This window comes from Meriones unguiculatus, chromosome 10, assembly GCF_030254825.1.
Source record: "Meriones unguiculatus strain TT.TT164.6M chromosome 10, Bangor_MerUng_6.1, whole genome shotgun sequence".
In the NCBI taxonomy this organism is placed as follows: domain Eukaryota; kingdom Metazoa; phylum Chordata; class Mammalia; order Rodentia; family Muridae; genus Meriones; species Meriones unguiculatus.
In genome coordinates, this window is record NC_083358.1 from 64572887 (window position 1) to 64590652 (window position 17766).

General features: G+C 41.5%; 1 protein-coding gene across 9 annotated transcripts in view; it reads left to right on the top strand.

Moving 5' to 3' along the window:
• Bmpr1b (bone morphogenetic protein receptor type 1B) overlaps positions 1-17766 on the top strand; it is a 323473-nt gene extending 305707 nt beyond the window's left edge. For all 9 annotated transcript variants that reach the window (XM_060392619.1, XM_060392620.1, XM_060392621.1 and 6 more), the window contains 3 exons: positions 9892-10067; positions 12023-12153; positions 14697-17766. In XM_060392619.1, the coding sequence (XP_060248602.1) occupies positions 9892-10067; positions 12023-12153; positions 14697-14822 (433 nt within the window). In that variant the 3' untranslated portion in view covers positions 14823-17766. The remainder of the gene's footprint in view (positions 1-9891; positions 10068-12022; positions 12154-14696) is intronic.

The following is a 17766-nucleotide window of genomic DNA, read 5'->3' on the forward strand; positions in this document are numbered from 1 at the left end:
GTTATCATTGGTTTGAAATATGACTCATCTCTCCCAATACTCATTGGTATTGCAGAGCAAAATCCATGTCAAATGCACAGTGCACTTCCCTTTTGACTTGACACTGTTCAAAATCAGCAAAGGTAGGGGAGTGAAGGGGGTAACACAGCACCTAGGTTGCAGAGCCTAAAATAAAGTGAGTTTTTATCTCAGATACTTACTTTTGTTTAAGGGGAATAGATTAAGCGATCTCTCAAACTTCACGTGGATCCTGGCTGTAGGAAGAGAAGGAGGTTTTTCAGGAAGAATTTGAAGTATCTTTGCTGTACAATGTCCTGTTCCTCAAAGGAGGAGAGGGATGTGGAAGCTGCCTTTACACTCATCTCTCTTTCCAGATGGAGGTTGCTTTGGACAATTTCAGACATCTTTATTTTATTTGTATTTCCTATGTGTCAGAGTTTTGACATCTTCCATGACTAGCCCAGGTTTTAAGCCTTGCTTTTACCCGTTTCTCTCATGTCTAGCCTTCATGATGATTTGTGTTGTGTGACTGTGCTCATGCAGCTGTGTAGAATGTTTTATTTCAGACAGAGTATAGCTAACCCATGTTCATGTGTGTTTCCTGTGAGGCCTTAATCTTCACTGCATAGGCAGGAAGTGGTCTCTTAGGCTTTTAGGTGATTTCTGGAGGTTCCCAGTGAACTTTTTAATCACAGAGAGCACCACTGGTGCCTTAGGGACCTTCTGTTCACATAACACTTTTGCTCTTGCTGGTTTCTTTTGCTGATACATTTCCTGTTCAAATGAGATTTAATCCAGGTGCTGTCAGAAAATCCCTGCTGTCCTCTGGGAGGGGAAAGCAAGGCCACATGAAGTATCTTGAAGGATGTACACAGCTTTCCTGACTCACTCAAGCAGCTTTCCAGTATTTCATTGTTCAAATAAAACTTTCTCTTTCTTGAAATATTTTAATTGAAAATAATTTTTATAACAATATATGCTGTTCATAATTTTCCTTCCCCCAGTTCTTCCTCACTTTCCCCTATACCCAACTCTATGCCCTTTTTTTCTCACTTTAAAAACACAACAGCAAAACAAAACAAAATAATAAAAAAAACAAAACAAAAGAACAACAAAGAACACACACACAGAAGCAAAATCACCGCTGAAAACCATAATATAGAAGCAGAAGACATGTCAAGCAAGCAAGCAAACAAACAAACAAACAAAATGCCCAAACAAAGCAATATGAGACAAAGAAGCTATAAGATACCATTGAGGGTGTTTGGATTGTGTTGGTTATCTAATGCTGGGCATGAGCTCTATCCTGAACTATGTGTTAATATGCAGAGTGAGATTGCATTGGAGAAAAAATATTTTTTTTCTTTGCAAGAGGCTCTCAGTTGGAGAAAGCAATTGATTTTTTCCTTGTAAGAGGGTATCTGTTGGTTTGGAGTGAAAGCCCATGTCCATGTCCCCTTCTCAGTGCTGGGACTGGCTAGACCCTGTGCAGGCCCTGTGCGTGCTGCCATAGTCTCTGAGTTCATGTGTGCATCAGTTCTGCTGTTTCTGGAAGACACTGTTTTCCTGGAGTCATTTATTCTTTCTGTCTCCTCTTTTTCATAGATTCCTGAACCCTAAGGGCGGGTGGTATTTGAAGAAGCCACCCCATTTAGGGTTGAGTGCCTCAAAGTCTCTAACTGTGTACATTTTCCAATTGTGGGTTGTGTTCATTTACATATACTACAAGAAGACGCTTCCCTGATGATGGCTGAGCACTGGTCTATGGGGATAGCAGAATGACACTGGGAATCATCTTAGAGCAATAAAGTGTTTCTTAACTAGAACAATAGTGTTTGTTCTTTCCTAGACACATGTTATCTAGTGTCAGGTTCTCAGCCACCATAACAGTGTCAAGCATGGGTTCCATCTCATGGAATGGGTCTTTAATCAAACCAGAGAGGGTTTGGTTACTCCAACAATGTTTTTTTTCTACATAGTGCCAGTATATTTTGCAGGCAGGTCAGTGCAGCAGATCACAGAGTTTGTAGCTGGCTTGATGTTTTCTCTCTCCTCTGGCTTCTTGCAGAGTAACTTCCAATACCATAAATGCTTGCTGGCAGGATTGAAGCCACTCGGTAGGCACCAGCTTGATGTCTCTGTTTTTGATGAGATATGTAAAAAGCCTTTTCTTATAGGATAAATAAATCCTGGATCAGGAGTTGAATCTTAAACAGAATCTTAAACAGAAGACCTACGGTGATGAAATTAGACCATTAAATAGATCTTCCCAGGGATGATTGTGAGTTGTCCAAATGAAAGGAAGGATTGGCTCCATGTAGCAGATTTCCTGGGTCCTTCTGATGTCATTTTCTGCACTGCTTTTGATATATATCAATATATCAATATTTATATATCAAAATCAGTGCCGAAAAAATATACATATATACATGTGTACATATATATAGTGTGCATGCATGTGTGTGTTTGTGTTTGTGTGTGTATTTACTAAGCTCATTAGTGATGGTGTCAGGATTTTCCAGTAAATGTCTTTGCAGGTGTCTCCATCTTTGATGAAGGATTTTTAGTCCTGAAATACATTGAGAGTTTTAGGAATTTGATTTTTTGCAAATTTCCTTTAGTTCCTTTTCTTGTTCCTGCAATACAATACCTGGCAAAGGGAAAGTTAAAGCTCATTTTGAAGGTACAGTCTAGCATGACAGAGAAGCCGCAGAGGTGAGGTGAGAATCTGGCATAATCCACCATCAGGAATCAGGGAGAGGCCAAGGCTCCTACCTTCTTTATTTGGCCCAGGACTCCACCCCATAGAATGTGGTTTGGGGTCATCTCACCTTAATCAACGCAGTGTAGAAACTTTCTCAAAGACATGCCCAGAGGTTTTTCTGGCAGGTAACTTAAGATCCTGTCACTTTGCCATTAAATATTAACTATCGCAAGCATTGAGCTTCTGAGCTTCCAGTACTGCAGACAATGCTGTACACCAAGGGAGCTTATGAAGGTGCAGGGGCCTGCTGAGTAAATTGGTTCCACGGCCACTGGGAAAATAATTCAGGAAACACAAGTGGTGTTTGCACACCCCTGTGTAAGCCCTTCCTTTCAAACTTCCCATACATCCCCTGTGACGATTTACTATGCCTTCATGTATATAGTTTATATTTTAGTTAATTAATTAATTAACTTATTTATTTTGGTTTTGAAGACAGGCTTTCTTTATGTAGCCTTTTCTGTCCTGGTCTAGCTTTGTAGTCCAGGCTGGCCTCGAACTCACAGAGACCCACTACCTCTGCCTCTGCCTCCCAGTGTGCCACTGGGCCTGGCTTATTGTTTATATATTCAAACATTACTTGTAAGTCTTTACAGCCTGCACCTCCTTCACACGTTTTCCTATCACAGTTCTTTCACGTGTTCTTTCAAAGTGCTACTGTGGAGTTTTCAAAATCTTTGTAGATTATTGAAGATGTTCAGTGTTTACCTACCGTCTTTTCGTGTCTTTTAACTCATCCTCTCACCCTGACTTTGCTTCCTCTTTCATGTCTTGGACATCAGTGGTTTCCAGCAGGAGGCCCGCCCTGAGGCGTAGAAGGCCAGGAAGTGGCGCCCCCACGGGCTTACCGCTCTGTTCCCGTTTGTTTCACTTCCACAGTGGGCTCTGTTCACGTCCTCCAGGAAACACGTCCAGTTTATTTCCCTGGGGAATGTACGCTGCGCTGAGCTGAAGAGTGGAATTTTTCACTACTCACTCTTGTTGCCGGAATTCCTGGTACAGACATGTGGTGGAAAAGCGTAATTAATACGAGAGACATTGAATGTGTAATGAGGCTAGCAGAGGCATTATTTAAAACCCCCTTATTCTCCACTTTTAAACTATGAATCTTTTACCTAACCTTAAGCAGTCCACTGAGCAGGTAAGAAATGGCTACACTAGGTCTATGGGTGCTCAGGGATGCTCTGCAGGTGATGTGCCTAGGATTGGATCAGCTTGGGTACAATAGGAATGCTCTGGTTTTTCTGAGAGAATGAGGCCAGGTAAGATTTCGGTCTGTATTTCTCCCACGTGACAGCATTCTAAATGAAGCCAGTGGTAACCTGTACTTTCCAGCTGTGTGCATGGTTCTGATCCCCTGTTGTTAAAACCCTGCCTGGCACCTTTAGGAAATAGGGTAGCTTTACCCTGCCACTCCTGTCTATCATTACCCCTCTATCTATCTTCGGGTCTCTGTCATTCACACACAGTATCAAGTCCCTCCCCCTTGGCTCCATCCCCAGAGGAAACATTAGCCAGGAGAATTCACACTCACTCTCCTTGCCTGGGCTGGAGGAATGACTTGATTCCCTTGCCTGGGAAGCCCTTTGTCATTCCTTCAAACCTCTGATTGGCTTTGCTGTCCGGAACACTGCTAGCCAGTGAGAGGTCAGAAGTGCACCCTTGGCTCCTTAATCTCCACTGAGGCCAGGCCTGCAGGAGTTTGAAGTTCCAATACAAGGAGTCAGTCATTATATCTCCTACCCCAGATTGAGGTGTTAAAAGAGGAAGTGAGGAACTGTAAAAAGGCCTGGCAGAAATGAAGCGCTTGTTAAGAGAAATTTGTGTCTCTAAACCTGACTGTCTGAAATACTAAAACAATGGACCCCAAAGAGATGGGAATTTCCCCAGGAATCTCGTGCTGGGAGAAGGAAAGGCCAGAGGTGAATTTTCCTTGGGGAGGAGATTTCACAGATTCCAGCACCCTTTCAGAATGAAGCCCAGGTGAGGACTGCTCAGCAGTGGGTGGGACCCTACCTTGAAGGGTTATGTGCATATGCTTAGCCCTCTATTTAAACTAGATTTCACTTTGGGACCCCAAAATGGGCTTGGAGATTTGCTGGATGTCTTTGTTCCTCTTCCCACGTTGGGCCACTTTGCTTTTATGTCCTTTTCTGTAAAATAAAATGCGTCCCTATCCTCTGCATTCCTATCTGGCCCGGCCTGTCCGGGTTCTCAGGGGCCCATTTCCCCTCTGGCAGACTCACTTTACATGTCTCAGACACACATAGAAAGGCTTCCCGAGTCTTGCTGTAACTATCTCTTTGATGTACCCACTGCTGTATTTTAAACTTGCCTTGATTTATGCCTTTCTTTGTTCTGCAAAAACCACAACACTTCATGAAACCTTGTCCACATTGGAACATGGAATTTGGGGCAGCCTAAATCTTTGTTCTGAGGCCACTGTCACTAAAAATGAATAGACTACCCTTTGTTCCCTTTATGATGAGAGCCATAGTTTTTGCAAATATTAGTAACCCTCAAATTACATTTATTTTCTAATTCTACTTAACTTTGTAACTCCTTGGTACACACATTAAGGAGAACAAAAGCCTGGTTGAGTCTACTGGGAATATTAATTATGAAATTATAAAGGAGGGAGACAGTCTATTTTTGTAGTTCTCTGCCTCTGCCACCAGACTCTGGATATTAACCCACTTCCTCTCCATCCAAAAGAGAACCCCCCCCCTTTCTTCATGAGAAGCATAAAGAGCTCAATTTCCTTGATATTTAATGCAGAACCGACATTTATGACAGGGCGTTTTTAGTTCTTACCAGAAATTCTTTTTTTTTCTTCTAATTTTATCTAGTTTATAAATGACTTCTGAATTTCAGGATCTTATACCTGTAGCTCATTCCTAGTCCTTGAAATATAGCATTTCCAGTCATTGATCCTGCCGAGTCATATTAAATAGAGTTATGGTATATTTAATGATGTATATTTATGAATATATATCTATATCTATATATATATAAACATTGACAGCATTTCAAAGGGCAGTTGTATTACAGTTGACTATTAACAAATGATAACAGCTTTCCTCATTTTCTGGAGCCTTTTTAACAGAATATAATCTTGTAGTTAGCACACAGTCCATCCCACTAGCCTCCCTGCTGGCATTCCCACTAGCCTGCAGGCACCAGGGGCTGCCAGGTGTGTGGCTGGTGTGTGCTGGATATAAAGGGCCCACCAGTGTCTCTGTCTCTCTGTCTCTCTCTTTCACTCTATTTCTCTTGATCTGTCTCTGTCTCTTTCTCCCTCTGCCCTCATGGTTCACTTAGGTACTAACTCCTTTTCCCTTCCCTTCTCCCCAAATAAACCTGCTTGTACCCAACCTGTTGCTTGGCATGTAATTCCTCACATATCTTAAAACACTTGTTCTCTTTCGTGTTTAATTCTTTTTTATGTCTCCTGGAATAACCAATACCCTGTTTATATTTCCTGTGGACACTCTTATGCGTTGACAACTCGCACGCAGCCTCTACAACACTAGCAGTTACTCAGTGGGGTTCTCTCCTCCTCTGCGCCTCGTTTATAATATGAATCTTTTCTTGCCAACTCTGCTTCTCCCTGCTCCGCATTCCTCCATGGAGGAGGAGGCTAGGAGAAGCTGAAGGCACCTGACACTGTCTGCTCCCTTTTTCCTTTTTTTTTTTTTTTGACTTTCTTCTGTGACCCTCTCTCTACCCTTTTCTTAAAAGTATGACAGCTTCTGAATCCACTTTCTTCTTTATTCTTCGTATACCAGTGTCCAATTGAATTTCCATTTTTGGTCTTGAAGATTAATAGAAGCTTACTTTTTCCTCTGTTATTACTTGACAACAGGCATGATCCTACTGAAAGTCAGAGAGATATTCCGTAATTACTTCCTTTCTTTTGTTTATTTTGTTATACTTTAACTACATTTCCCCCTTCTCTTTTTCCTTCTTCCGAACTTTCCTCTAGACCCTACCCACTCTCTTCCAACATCTTGAGCCATTTTCTACTGCTTGGCATCTGTCTGTCTGTCTGTCTGTCTGTCTATCTATCTATCTATATGTATATGCATGTTCCTAATTATAACCTGTTGGGTCTGTCTAATGTTACTTGTATGTATGTTTTCAGGATGGACAGTTTGAAGTAGACAACCAGTTGGGGTGCTCTACCCTAGAAAGACACTCCCCACCCTGTCCCACTTCCAGCTTTTACACCGTTGTCTGTGATTCTTTGTGTATGGTTCAGGTTTCATGGGCTGCCCAGTTTAGCATGCTTATTGGTATCATATTTTCCAGTTCACGTTTGAGGTATCATTGATATGTTAGCATTTTTTTCCACAGGTGAAATGAGCTAATCCAAGACAAATTCAAGTAATATAAATGCAGTTGTTTTTTTTTTTTTTTTTTTGTGGGGGGAGCAGTCTTTGGAGGGTTCACCTGTCTGAAAGAACATGCCCATGTGGGGACAGGGAGCAGAAAAATGTGGGAAGAGAAAGAGAGAAAGTACTTGTGCAGAAAGAGGGGAGAGGGAAAGCAGAGAAAGGAAGGAAGAGGAGAGAGAAGACAGACAGAAGGTGGGAGACAAGTGAGAGCGGGCACCAAAATGTCTGGATTATATAGTGCAGAGCCTCTGGAAGAGAGGAAGCCCCACCCCTGGGCTGGAGGATTCAGGGGAGAGGACAGGGTGTGCCAGCCAAGCCCTGCAGTAGGTAGGGAGATGCTGGGAGAACCTGAGCTGCTTGTCCTGGGTCATGTGAATATACAGCTTCTGGTGTTACTTGGAGACAGGATCTCGGAGCAAAGTCCCTTATCCTCAGCAGTTTCCATAGAAACATGCCTGAGGGAAGAAGAGGCAGCTCTTATCTTACAGAATATGAACCCTGATAGCATCCAGAAGGAGTTACCTGTAATTAGCATCTTTGTTTTTTTTTTTTTTATGTATTGCTTAAGGCATTTACTATTAGGTTAAGAGTAATCTTTTAAAAAATCAATTTGCCTAAAGAAATTCAATCTGTCTGTCTGCAGATTGGTTCCAATTCATTTTGTGAATTTTGTATAACAACTTTACATTCTCTTTATCCATGGGAAAGGTTACTGTTAGTGGGCTTTTTCATTTTTTCCAGTTCATTTTTTTACTACCATGTGCAAGCTACGTGACGAATGAAGATGAAATGAAGCATTCGTTATTAGGGCCACACCAAATGACTACTGCAGATATTCAGGAACTTAAAATTTTTACATTGCTAGATACTTATTCAAATACTTCTTGGAAAAATGTTTTCTGCTACTCATAGGGAAGTTGCTATTCAGATTGTTATTGAATATAATGATGATGATAGGAGGTGGTACCATGGCTGGCCCATGCCAAGGTATGGCCCATGCCCTGAGAAATTACACCATCTGGTATAAGGAAGTTTATTGTGGGAAGGAAGAGGAAGGCCTGGCAAAGGAGTAGAGACAATGGGTGAGCCATGAGGGCAGGGAGAGAGGGGGCACCTAGAACAGAGGGGGCAGGGAGCTGGAACAGAAAGAGCACAGAGAGGGCTGGAGGTGGTGGAAGGTCCCTTTATGGGCTGCATACACCTGTTGCAACTGGCAGTGGCTGCAGGTAATGACATAAGATGTTGCTGGGAGCAGGGACTGACTCTGAGATGGACTCTGTTGCCTGCTCTTTGATCACTTCCCCTAGGCAGTCCTGGTGAGACTTGATAGGCTGGGGTCAGATGGTAGGGGAGGAGGGCTACCTTTTCTGAGGACGAGGGGTGGGGGATAGAGGGAAGAGGGAGAGAGGGTGGAGCCAGGAGGAGAAGAGGGAGAGGGCTACAACCTACAGTTGGGATGTAAAGTGAATAAATTATTTAAAAAATGAATTTAAATTAAAAAGCAAAGATATTGCTGGGTTTGCTGATGGCTGCCCAGCAGAATTGTCTGCATCATGCTAACACAGATGCTACTGAGAAACGTAGGCATATAGGGTGGCAAAGGAAAGGGAGAAGGAATGGCCTTCGGGACCTGCCTGTGGGAGAAGGCCCTGCTGCCTTTGCAGTTGAGAGGGAAAGAGTCAAGAGGCATCTTGCTAGTGCCCTGTGGTAGCAATGGCCTTTCAGTTGCCAGCAGAGACGAATCTTTACCGCACATTCCCCAACTGCCAGTCCTCCCAGCTCCAAATAAAGGAGCTAAGAGTTGAGCTGTCAAACATTCTTCCTCAGCTGGGGTCGGAATGGATCTCCAGCATTTCTGAGACATTTCTGGGCGTCCTGACTTACGATGATTGTTGTATTCCTTTCTCACTGTAGCCTCTTGAATATAAATAGAGCCTGTAATGATCCTTTTTCTTGTATTTATGTTTTCCCGTCTAGACCCTAATATTTTGTAGTTAGAACCACCACTGTGTTGTAACACAGACACCATGTCAAGTGAACACCTCCTTTGTACTCACATGATATTTAGCAGCAGGTATAGTAGAAGGAGAGAAGCTTTTCTCCAGTAGTTCTTTGAGAACAATCAGCTTCATACAGTGAGCTGGGTGGCACTTTTCTATCTGAAAATTTTCTAGCCTCCCTTTAAGCCTATTCCTGGCATACTTTCCCTCCCTCATAAACTATTATTAAGATGTTTAAGCCAAACTTGATATATGCACTTGCCAGTTATAAAAGCAAATAAGTTAAATATACAGGAAAGAAAGGTACATAGTGGGTGTTTATTTGATACTGTTTATTTTTGAGATAGGTTTCATGTAAGTCAGGCTGGCCTCAAATTCATTACACAGATGAGGCTGGCCTTGAACGCCTTATCCTCTTTCTCTACATCCCAAGGGTTTGGATTGCCTGTGTGAAACTACTATGTACAGCTTTTATTAGATATTTAGCAGCAGCTGACAGCCTATATTTAATTTTGTGCTAATACAATTTTATATGTTGGAGCTTCATTCTCATTCAGTTATATATGGTCTGGATGTTTAATCTGTGAATGTTTAATTTCTGCCAAGAAATATTTTTGAGGAAATGTTTTGTTCCCTGAAAGCTTTCCCCTTTGAATTGCCAATGATGCTTGCTCAGAGAGACACAGTGGCCTCTCCAGGGCTCACAATGGCTCGCTTTACTTTCGCTCAGTGATACAAATGAGGTTGACATCCCACCCAACACCCGGGTTGGCACCAAGCGCTATATGCCTCCAGAAGTGCTGGATGAGAGCTTGAACAGAAATCACTTCCAGTCTTACATCATGGCTGACATGTACAGCTTTGGACTCATCCTCTGGGAGATCGCGAGGAGATGTGTTTCAGGAGGTAAGAGAGCAACATTTTTGAAAAGCTGCTCCTGGGAGATGTTTGCAAACAGAAAGGATTAGTTAGCGTTTTATATACAGTATCGGATTTTTTCCTCCCACCCCCCCATTTATTTCTGTTGATGTAGTCATAATCCTTCCAGGAAATATTTGACAGGTTAGGACTGCCCTTGACTGGCTGTCTCTTCCCTTTTTCTGGCCACTGAATGTGCTTTTCGGGACTCACTGCTAGCTTCCCCTGGCTTGTCACATAGCATCCTCCATGTCTCTTTCTCCCATCTCATTTCTCTCTTAGACCTTCTCCAGCAGTTGCTCTAGCAACTTAACTCTCTCTCCTACCCCTTCCAGCTTCTCCTCACCTAGCTACCGGACCTCATTCCCAACCCTACTGCTCCCTTCCCTGTCCTTGCTCTGCAGAGGTAACCTAGAGACATCACAGAGTGGGACACCCATTCCTGAACACGCTTTTGTTGCTGTTATTGTTTAAAACGAAATCAAAGCATCAAAATATTGTCATCGTTCATGATAATTTTTCCACAAATATAAGAATTCCTAGTAAGATCAGCCATTTGCCATGGGATTTGGGAAGCCAACTCTGGTCCTACAGAAAAGTAGCAAGTGCTTGTAACCACTGCTCCACCTCTTCAGCCCCCAGCTTCTGTCTGTGTCTCAGATGAAGGGGCCACCCTGTGAGTTGGGACCAGTATTTCACGACCTTGTGTACGGAGGTTACAGTGAGTCACAGGAGAAGAATAACAGGCGCAGATAAAATATGTAACAATTCTGTGTAGTCACAGCAGGTGTCCACAGGTAACAGTCAGTGAGCTTGAACTTCCTGAAAAGAGTTTTGACTCTCTGGGTCCCTTATATCCCTTATATTCTATGTGAGTCTGATTAAACAAACAAACAAAAAACCAACACGTAACAGCATAACACAGCCCACCAGATTTTGCCTGAATAAATCCTCAGTGAAATTTAGTATATTTGATGTTTGCTTTTTGAGACAGAATTTCACTGTGCAGTCCAGGTTGGCGTGGCACTCTCTGTGTGGTCCAGCCTGGCTCTGACCTCAGACCTGTGCTCTCGCTGCTTCAGGTCCCCTATTACTGATAGGCATATGACATCATCCTAACGAGCTTAATGCTGTGGCAGGTCATCCTATAACTTGATGCTTTCTACTGCTCCAATAAACAGTGACAGCTTTTTATGAAAGGTGGCTGAGGGTAGAATCTGGGAAGTTGTCAGAAACCGTCTCTATTATTTGAGAACAGAGCTTTCTTAGAATTGCCATCATCAGATAAAATTTAAGAAGAACGTATAAAAATAGCCTACCTTCTTAAAGGACATGGAAAAAATTTTTATAAGGAAAATTAGCTCTTCAACAGGACTAGATAAGCAAAATAGAAAATTTAAAGATGAAGAATGAAAATCAGATAATTTTAAAGTCTAAGATGACTAGTACTTTTGGATCTACAACATTCCAGTATTGAATGTGCAAAACTTCTTATGATTAAACACAAAGAATTGAATCTGACATTTGTTTAAGTAGGATTCTCTTCCAAACCTATGATATGCCAGTAATAGAAGCAGTTACATGTGATGTGGCATTGATTCAAGATCTGTCGTGTAATTTTACATTGAGACTTAATATAGACTTGAGAAAGATAACTAGCTCATGCAAATTGTAGATGCTTGTTTACTGAACCCAGACTTTGGAAGTTAGCCAGTGGCTTGAGGACCTATGACAGTATGAATTGTTGAGCTTCCTTTTCCTTTTTGTAAATTAAATTGTCATTTGGGTAAATGCTTTTTAAGACTTACTTTGTTGTTAACCTGAGCCTGTGTTTAGTATCGGTAGATTTTTGGTTTTTTTAAATATAAGTTGAGAAAAGTTGTGCGTTAGACATGTTTTTGCCAGTTCGCAGAAAATAATCTTAGTGATGATCACGTCTTCAGGTATAGTAGAAGAATACCAGCTTCCGTATCATGACCTGGTGCCCAGTGACCCTTCTTATGAGGACATGAGAGAAATTGTGTGCATCAAGAAGCTACGGCCTTCCTTCCCCAATCGATGGAGCAGCGATGAGGTGAGGCCAGGCTTGGGCAGGGTATGGCTGACTTCTAAATATGCTTCTGTTTTGCCAAAATTCTTAATGCACACTGCCGAAACTCATTTTGATGATCACGGTAATGCTGCCTCACTGCAGTGTTTGTATCTGTAGTGCATCAGATCGTTTCCTTGCTTAATTTTTTTTTTATTTTGTCAATTACACAGCACAGTGACTGGTTAAGACTGATCCTGCATAACGGAGAACATTTTTCACATATCAGCTGTGACATTTGCATAGCTGCTATTGTTTCTCTCTCTCTCTCTGTGTTTAAAGCTCTGTGATGTTTTTGTTTTCCTATTTTTTTAAAAATATTTTATTAATTATTAATTACAGTTTATTCACTTTGTATCCCGGCTGTGGTTCCTTCCCTCCTCTCCTCACAATACCTCCTTTCCTCCCTCTTCTCCTTCTATGCCTCTCCCTTGGTCCACTGATAGGGGAGGTCCTCCTCTTTTTCTATATGACCCTAGCCTATCAGGTCTCACCAGAACTGGCTACATTGTCTTCCTCTGTGGCCTGGTAAAGCTGCACTCCTCAGGGAGAGGTGATCAGAGAGCCTGTCACTGAGTTCATGCCAGAGACAGGCCCTGCTCCCTTTACTAGGGAACACATTTGGAGACTGAGTCTATAGGCTACATCTGTGCAGGGGTTTTAGGTTATCTCCATGCACGGTCCTTGGTTGGGGTATCAGTCTCTGCAGGGGCCCCAGGTCCCAGTTTTTATTTATTTATTTATTTTTTGGCTCCGTTGCTCTCCTTTTGGAGCTCTTGTCCCCTCCCCAGGTCTTTTTGTCTCTCCCTTCTTTCAAAAATATTCCCTGCACCCTGCTCAAAGTTTGGCTATGAATCTCAGCCTCTGCTTCAATACCTCAATCAGTAGAGGCCCTGTGATTTTTTTCGCCATGACAAATCCAGAACCTTCTTTCTAGAACTTGGTAAACAACAGACAGCTGGGGTTTCCGTGTAGACATGACACAGGAGCACTCTGCTACCCTTGCTCACGGTGCCGGCCGAGGCCTGGGGGTGACAGAGATGACTCACCGGTTAGGAGGGCACTCCTTTTGAAGGGGACCTGATTTTGGTTCCTAGCTCACAGCCACCTGTAACTATAGCTCTAGGCAATCAGATACCTTCTTCTGGTATCTCTGGACACCTGAACTCATAGTTGTGTGCACACACACACATATGCACATGCCCAACACACAATTAAAGATATTTATATTTTTTGAAATTGAAATATAATTACATTATTTTCCTCTTTCCTTCTCTCTCCCAACCCTTCCCATGAACCCCCTTACTCTCTTTCAAATCCATAGCCTCCATTAAATTCTTGTTTTACACACACAAACACACACACTTGTATATGTATTCCTAGCTATATAAGAACAACCTGTTCAGGCTGTATAAAGTTACTTGTACCTATCTGATTTTAGGGAAATGAGAGTGGGAAAATAGTCTTTCTAAGGAAGAGCCCTTCAATTGGTTATCCATATATATGTATATATTTATTCCAGTAATATATACTGTGTGTGCACTAAGTTGAATGAGGAGAGATAATTTGAGCACATCTGTTTATTGTAAGGGCTTCAGCGTGAACCTCAGATATGTGGGGAAGGCTGCTGCCAGGCTAGATAAAGTGAGCGGCGCAGAGCTGAACTCCAGACTTGTTTCTGCCTCAGTCTCTCTCCATCTACCTCCCCCATTCACCCACCCCACTCCGGCACCTTGGAAAGCTCAAGATGAGTTTGAAGCACATTCAGACAAAGAGGACTTTTATCAAACATGTACTGAGCCCACCAAAGACAGGTGCAGAGAGCACTGTTTGTAAAGTAAGGTGTCCACGTAAATTCTTTTAAAATGACTGGTTCATTGGCCTGGTGTGTGGTCTCTGCATTGCTGCTTAGTACATGCTTTCCAATAAGCTACACAGAGAGCACCAGGAGGCACTAGGGTTGTTCTTCTGAGGGAGGCTGTGGGTATTGGTGTCATTGGAAGGCTCTTCACTGATGATTTCTAATGAAGGGAAATTGTGCTTTGCAGCAAGGACAATTGATAGACCACTGGCAAATGCAGGAGAAAGTTTTAGCAAAGCTACACACAAGTCATTAATCTTGTTAAGTGGTACAGCATTGTGTTACCGGTAGAGCAGACTACCAAGATTTAGGAATAGCTGTGCTTCTTTGAGCAGTACAGAATTAGATAAAATATTATTTGTTGTAAACAATCTGGGATTAGGAAGTAGAACTCAGGCTCACTGTTTGTTTAGTACTGTCGGTCAAGTCATTCGTTTTGTCTGCAAAGCCTCCTGCTTTCTCTTGCCACAAGGGAGACATGAGAATCTCTGTGAGTCATGATTGTTTTACATGTAAAAAAGAGTATGAGTGAAATTTTGTGTTCATTCTTTACTGATGCCTTAAAAATATATTCAGACTTCATGAGCACCAACTAAAAGCCAAATATCGAGTGCTTTATAGAGAGTACATTTTTCTAATATCACTCCAATATTCTTTTCTCTTTCAGTGTCTCAGGCAGATGGGGAAGCTTATGACAGAGTGCTGGGCTCATAATCCTGCCTCCAGGCTGACGGCCCTGCGAGTTAAAAAAACACTTGCCAAAATGTCAGAGTCCCAGGACATTAAGCTCTGATGTCAGATACTTGTGGACAGAGCAAAAGATTTCACAGAAGCATCATTAGCCCAAGCCTTGAACATTGTCCTACAGCCCAGTGGGTTCAGACTCCCCCCTTCAGGAAGCAAGCTGGACGAACATGGATTCATCATGGCTTTCTGAGGATGGAAAACCTTTGGGAAAACTTGTTCAGAATATGATGCATGTTGCTTTCTAAGAAAGCCCTGTATTTTGGGATTGACTTTTTTTTTTTAAAGAAAGATACTTTTAATTTTACCAAAATAAAACAAATACTGTAGATGTTTTAAGGTTTATATAACTATAGCTTAAATGATAACAAAAGTTCTTCCTAGCAACTCTCCTAGAAGGCAAGATGCTTTCCCATTGGCAAAAATTCCTGCACTCTACAAACCCAAACAGCCTGTAAACATAAATCAGAATTCAACCGACTTGCTTCCCTGCTCCAGCCACCTTAGACTGTTTGGGCCAGCCCTGCTGTGGGTTATGGTGCAGTGTGAAAGCACATGCCAACAAGTCCCACCTGCCTGGGAGCACACTTTGGAGTTCTGCAGCTTCAGCCAGCGCGGAACAAACGAAGGCTTTATGTCACTAGTAGCAGTGTATGGTGGTGGGTGTTCTTCAGAACAACTCCTCTTTTGTAATGGGCAGCTCTTTTAGGTACCGCCCCTCCCCCCTTCACTAAACACAAGCAGAGCTTTCTCATTTGCAGGGAATCGACACGGGCATGCTTTTGTTCCCGCAAATCAGAAGATCAATATTAAATAAAAACCGCCACGAGTGTGGTAGAGACAAGGTACTTTAAAATGGAAATGATTTGCTCCTGTGTTGTAAGGAAAACATGCCAATAAGGCAGGGCAGAGGTTGAATGTGTAGATAGATGGCTTGTTTCTTATTTATGCATGAGAACCGATCGCAGAAGCACAGGTAAGAAGTAGACACATCATAGTTTGTATAGATACATGTAGTTTTATGTTGTTGTCTTTTCTAAGTCTCTGATTTAAGAGGCAAAGAGGAAGCATCTGGTGAGTTAACATCACTAAACTTTAACTTAAAAACAAGCTCCAGGTACCTGAGCAGAGGAGGATGCTGAAGGTCATCAAGCATCATGGCTGCTGTGATTTCTTCTAGCGGAGATAGGGCTCCGGTATGGACCTCTTAAGTGATTATTTCACACCTTAGGTATGATTCATTCATTCTAATATGCATTAACTTATTCTGTTTCTCCTTTATAGCACAGGTACAAAAATACATCTTGTTAATCAGTCCTGTGAGGTTTTAACTTTGACTAAATGAACAAAATCACTGATAAGCCAATATTCCTTAGAAACAGGATTGTAATAAAGTGTAAAATGGCACACAACCTCAGTTATTTAGTTTCCTTAATGTATCTTTTTTCATAATGATTAGAAATTGCCTCCTGGTTACTAAGGAATGTTGAAATGCTTCCTTGCCTTGACGTTCCTTCCAGAATACTCTGGGGGGCAGTGCTTTTTCATACATCTCACCACTGGGTGCCTGAAAGATGGAGATTTTGGGGGAAATTGACAGCAACATGATAAATGAGAAAATGTTTTATCTTTTCTGGAGTGGATGTTCAGCTGGTAGGCTGATCATGTAGAAAAAAAAATTCTGGAGCTACAGTGTCTGTGAGATGTACTTGGAGTTTAGAAAACTGTAAAGAGAAGCAAGAGCCCTTTCATGTTCCAATTCACTGTGTAGTACTGCTGTTTTTGTTCTCCACTAAGTAGAATTTCTTAAATTCAAGAAGTTCTTGAATTTGGGAAAACAAAACCAACCAACCAACCAACCAAACAAACAAACAAAAAAAACCACAAGTGGTTGTTAATTTAATGGTCCTCAGATTTTGCTCTTACTGAGGCTAGTGCAAGCTGATCCACTGAAGAGTGGTTTCTTTGTTAAATTTTATTTGCTACAGACAGTGCCCCCATGTATTTCTAAGTGTGGCGTCATCTGAGCCTGGGAGAAAAATCATATTGCCTTTAGACAGATTTATCTACAAATGTCTAAATAAGCATTTTGCTAGTTAAATGGGTACTTGGGGGGAGGTCATCTTTCTTAGGTTTTAGTGAGATTGTGGGAACCTCTTAGGTCAAACTGTGTTTTCTTACTGTTATATTTTAAACATGGACAACTTCAAATCAGAATGTTTTGTAATGAAGGTATTTATGATGTAAAGTTTACTGGATTTCTAGGGTTCCAATGAAGAATGGGGAAAAATTTAAGAGTGTCTAGATTTCATCTAATATTTTTCATTTTGTTGCTTTGGGAAAAGTCAGCAGTTTACTTGCTAATTATCAATCCTATTTATTCATTAAGAAAATCTTGTAATTATTGAGATCCTTAAGAAGATCCACCAATTACCCATTTTCAAGATAAGACTTTATAATTTATTTATGAATATAATTTCTATCTTATGAAAATCAATTAATAAAACTAAGTTGTTGTTAAGTACTACCTGTTGACTTCCCAGTAATCCATGATCATTTTTAAACTTTTACTATTTCAAAAATGCAATTTATTTTATTCTTTGCTTTGGCTTCCTGCAAATTAGTAATATAATTGACTGCTGCTTACCCCCAGGACTTTTGCAACAAGTAAGATTTCCTTCTAATTCCTCCCTCCTAAAGGAATCCTAAGTTATTAACTATTTCAGATAAGCTTTGTATGTTCAAGTTTGTGGCTGCTGTATGTGTGTATATATTATATAAATATAGACGTCTATGTAAATATGTTCATTCCGGAGCCTGGCGCAACTCTAGGATGTGGATTAGAGAGTAAAATATTATGGATGATAAAGTCCTCAATGAGACATAATATTTATTTATGGAAGCATGTACATTGTTAACTCACAAAGGAGGAGCAGTGAGCACTATGCCTGACTTGGACAGCATACCCCGTTCTTGATATTCCTCAAAAGAAA